This window comes from Silene latifolia, chromosome 3 (genome assembly GCF_048544455.1).
Source record: "Silene latifolia isolate original U9 population chromosome 3, ASM4854445v1, whole genome shotgun sequence".
NCBI classification, from domain to species: Eukaryota; Viridiplantae; Streptophyta; class Magnoliopsida; order Caryophyllales; family Caryophyllaceae; genus Silene; species Silene latifolia.
Genome location: NC_133528.1, coordinates 127,988,318 through 127,992,949, shown reverse-complemented (window position 1 = coordinate 127,992,949; position 4,632 = coordinate 127,988,318). Strand labels below are relative to the sequence as shown.

The 4,632-nt window shown below is 31.5% G+C and overlaps 1 protein-coding gene across 1 annotated transcript; it reads right to left on the bottom strand.

The window, feature by feature from the left end:
* Nucleotides 1-229: 229 nt before the first annotated feature.
* Nucleotides 230-1,557, bottom strand: LOC141646275 (early nodulin-like protein 21). The gene is made up of 2 exons (XM_074454226.1): nt 1,122-1,557; nt 230-704 (listed from the first exon to the last, which is right to left on the bottom strand). Exons 1-2 carry the CDS (start codon nt 1,318-1,320, stop codon nt 346-348), a joined length of 558 nt encoding a protein of 185 aa, XP_074310327.1. The 5' UTR covers nt 1,321-1,557; the 3' UTR covers nt 230-345.
* Between the last annotated feature and the right edge of the window lie 3,075 nt (nt 1,558-4,632).

The window sequence follows — 4,632 nt, the reverse complement described above, 5'->3', positions numbered from 1 at the left end:
ATCTAGGAACGATACCATACTCCCTCAATCTTGTTCCATGGTGACTCAACGGAATTCGTCCACTACTACTGTCAGTTTAATCGATTTCATGAAGGAATACCAAACAAACAACACAAATTCGGAATTAAGATTGTTATCCTAAAAATGTATGAATTCTAAAATGATTTCCATTTCCATTTAATGAGATCAACAAAACAAATTTCAAAACGTTAGATGCCAACAGAATATAAACGTTCAAATTAAACACATCATTGACTCAATTAAAATTCAAAATCACATAATCGACAATAATAAACTAAACAAGATAATTTCGAAACTAACATAACTCAAAACAATACTAATAAATCAAACAAATAACAAAGAAGCCGCAACAACTAATCCCAAAAGAGACGAGACTTGAGCAACTTGAACAATATGAGACCCTGAATGCTTAGGTTGAACACCGGGAGCCGGACTCACAGCACCACCATGAGCTTGCGGTGGAGAGGCAGTAGGAGATGAGTGAGGGGACATAACATCAACTTCAAGGCGTTGTCCACTACGACAATGATCAATTGCGCCACTAATAAAGTAGGCCGGTCCAGGATGCTCGAGCTTGATTGTTGTATTCCCGTCATTGAAGGTCGAGGTTGCCTTGCTTGAGTCGCAGTGGTAGTACCCGTACTTGTCCACTACCAATACTGTGTCGTTTTTGTACTCAAATCCTGCACCATAAATATCATCAACCATCATATCTTAATCTCATAAACCGCTCCATACATACAAACACTTCGACATCTCATTTTATTAGTGGCAATCTTTGTGTAACGCAATTTTAAGCAACAATTGTGTAAAACGGATCCAAAAAAAATGCCTAATAGGATTATTCATCCAATATTTAGCAAAATACGCTCAAAAATAATAATACTTATATAAGGCAGTTTTACACAAGTTTTAATTTGCTTAAATAACCTAAAGTAACTACTCATAGTAGATTCTATTTATTGATTTAGACAGAAAACAGTTTTACATAAGACTTTCTCGCTCAAAAATAGTGAATGACAAGTAAATTTAGATATAATAAAGCGAAACAAGCAAAATTAGGGCAGAAACAATAGAAAAGAAATGAAAAAAAAACTTACGTAAAGTATCACCAACATGAAATCTCCTATTAACAGCCCATTGCTTATAAAAGCCGGTATCATTTCCGTCAGGAATATGCCACGCTTGCACTCCGCCAACCTTAACTTCCTTAAACCCCATTACTTCTGGTTGAATGCTCATCGTCAACATTACGATGACGACAAAAAACGTCGAAAAACCCATGTTACGAAAGTCCATGATCACTAGTACAAAAAGTGTCGCTAAAATTCTTTAAGGTTAGTAAATTGTGAAATGAAAGGATGAATTTTGAGAGTAGAGGGTTAATGAGAGAAATTGTGAGGGATAGTGAAAGGCGGCAGTTATATTTATAGGGGTGGTGAATAATTAGGGTAAATAAAGGAGAAGTAACGGTTACAATTTGTATAGGGTAGAGAATAATGAGGGGGACGTGGGAGAAGTTATTGACAAAGAGGTGAAATTTAATTAGGTTGACTGTTTGGGAATGAACGTGGGGTGATTCCTTCGCGATTTTTGAATTTTGACTCCTTGTTTTCCCATAATCCCATCTTGTTATTCATGAATGTTGACTCTAATTTTTACTAGGGACTACTCGAGTAATTAGGGTAAGACCGTATGACGATGTGTTTTGTATCACAAATTATTCGAGTCAGTTTTATAACGTGAGATGGTCCATTTTTGTAAAAAAAAAATAGTTTATTTATTGCTTTAGAGCAACTCCAATGGTTGTATTTAGGGACTTGCTTGCAATTATTCTAAATATTCAAGCGGTATGCTCACCATTGGAGTATCGAAATACGTCCCTGCTTGTAAGCATGTGTAGCTTTGTCAAGCCACATGCTTGGAATAAATTAGTATTTAAGAAAAAAATAAATTAAATTAAATTATGATATTTATTTGTTATGTGGGTCCTTTTAAGCTAAATTTGTTGTAGTTTACCATTGGAGGACGTTGTAGCTTAAAAGCCGTGTTGCTTGAAAAAACGATGTGTCAAGGCAAGCTACAAGACCTCGTAGCTTGCCATTGGAGTTGCTCTAATAAACGAGTTATCTTTTTATATAATGGGACCGTCTCACAGTGTGAGAGTGTGAGACGGTCTTATACAATAACTACTGGTTTTGTATAACGCAAATTATACTCCCGTATATTATGAGTCTGTCATATAATACAATCATATCTATTAAAAATAACTATTTTATGGCTAATTATCATATTACTTTTTGTTTGTCGCACATTTTAACTATTGTTTATATAAAATACTCGTATATACGTGTTACTCCCTCCGTTCCGGTTATTTGTTAACCTTTGGTTTTAGCTCAAAGACTAAGGAAAGGAGAAGGGACCAATTAGTCAATTACTAAATGACAAGTAGAATAAATTGAGTGTGAATGATCACATCAATATCTATCTATCTATCTATATTAATAAATGAAGCTTTTTTCGAGCGATTACAGAGAGTCCAACTTTTGCAAAACACTTTCGAGATATTTTAAAGCCGAAATTCTATATAATACATAAAAGATATAAACTAGTGTAAAATAGATAATATATAAATAAATAAATTGTGTTTATGTAACTATGAAATTTGACGCCTATGCATAACAAGAGGAGTTTTGTAAGATCTCAAATTTTGTGTATGACATATAACTAGTTTTGTGAACCGTGAAATTCACGGGTTCGGTTTAAGGATCGTTCATGCATTTTCCACTTTAGTTTTTTGATGATTTTTTCATTTTTTTCATTCGTGGTCTATCTCTCTAATTATTTTAGCCGTTCATATTTTAGGTATGTTTTACTGAGCAAGAAAATGAGTCGTTTCTGTGAATCGATAACAAAAATAATGTTGACACATGAGACTCTCCACGATATCTCATACTAATATACTCATATTTTATGAAAGTAAAAGTTTGGGCCGTGAAATTCACGGGTCCGGTTTAAGGATCGTTCATGCATTTTCCACTTTAATTTTTTGATGTTTTTTTCATTTTTTCATTCGTGGTCTATCTCTCTAATTATTTTAGCCGTTCATATTTTAGGTATGTTTTACTGAGCAAGAAAATTAGTCGTTTCTGTGAATCGATAACAAAAATAATGTTGACACATGAGACTCTCCACGATATCTCATACTAATATACTCATATTTTATGAAAGTAAAAGTTTGGGCTTTTAAAGAGGATGATGAATTTGAATTTATGGCAAAGTAATGAAATAATTAAAAGTTAGAAAAGATGGAAAGACACACAAAGCATTTGTGTAAGGTTCTAGTTATTGCAATATTATTATTGGAAAAAATTAAAAGGATGGGGTGTGGTTTATTCAAGAGGAGATAACCTATTGTGAAAGTGTAAGACTTAAGCTCTAACTTTTCATTAATTTGTTGGCGTAAATGTTTTATACTACTTTTTGTAGTAGCTTGATATTCAGTTATTTACGATTTTACATCATTTTTTAGTATTTTTTTTTTATTATAACCTATTATTTTGTTATTCTCATTCTCATTATTTTTACAACTAAATGATATCATTTTTGTTCAACGTCAAATTTGATATTTTTGTTAGTCAACTTTATTAAAACGATGAAACTCCGTATTAATTAAAATAATAATAAGTAGTATTAAACATAGTTTATATATCTTTTTTTTTAGTTTGGAAGTAATGATGATATTTAAGACTTCAAATATTTTTCACTCATTTTCTCTTAACTATTGTAACGTTTAATCAACTAAAAATAATTTAAATAAGGTGGGAAAATAGATAAAACATCCATTCTCACATTGAAAATTAAAAGAAGAAAAGATATTCTACTCATTAGTGTTATGTTGTTTTGGGATAAAATTTACGTAATTATACTAAGAAAATTAATATAAACAGATTATCGCAAATTGATATATACAATGTACTTTTGTCATCTTATCATCAAAGCAACAATAAGACAACAAAATCAAATGTATCATATCTCATCAATACTATATATTAAATCCAGAAACCAAGTGACTTCAATGTAATTAAAGAAAGTTATACAAATTAATTATACTATATAGTTTTAAATCAATAGCACCGAGTGATGGACCCAATTGAGGGATCTCAATGCAAATATTATATAATTTGGGTTAAAATTAAATTATATAGAGTTTGGTAATTTTCCTAAACATGGTCAATTTTCTTAAAATAAAATAATTAATTAAGATGGTCAATTTCCTTAAAATAAATTGTACTATGTTGTATAATTCTTTCGATTTGATTTAATACATATATGTAATATATTTACATAAATATATAAGAGCATCCGCAGAGGTGGAAACGGACCTCCCCATATACACTCTCTTTCCTCATATGAGGCTCCTCCTTATTGCACTAAGCTCCCCAACATTTGGGGTTCCTCTATTTTTAGAGGAGCTTCCCAAATGAAAAAAGTGGGCCAATATGTACTTGATTCTTACACATGGCTGATTGCAGTAGATTAATTAGAAAAAAGTAGTAGTTTGCACTTAGCTTAATTAGAAAAAAGTAGTCGTTGGAAGTTTCAAAATAG

What these genes read in the sequence shown, in the direction of transcription:
- LOC141646275 (XM_074454226.1), bottom strand. Translation starts at nt 1,320, where the DNA reads ATGGACTTTCGTAACATGGGTTTTTCGACGTTTTTTGTCGTCATCGTA. An exon ending in TCATGTTGGTGATACTTTAC is followed by an intron (nt 705 to 1,121) that starts GTAAGTTTTTTT and finishes TTTATGGTGCAG; the next exon opens with GATTTGAGTACAAAAACGAC.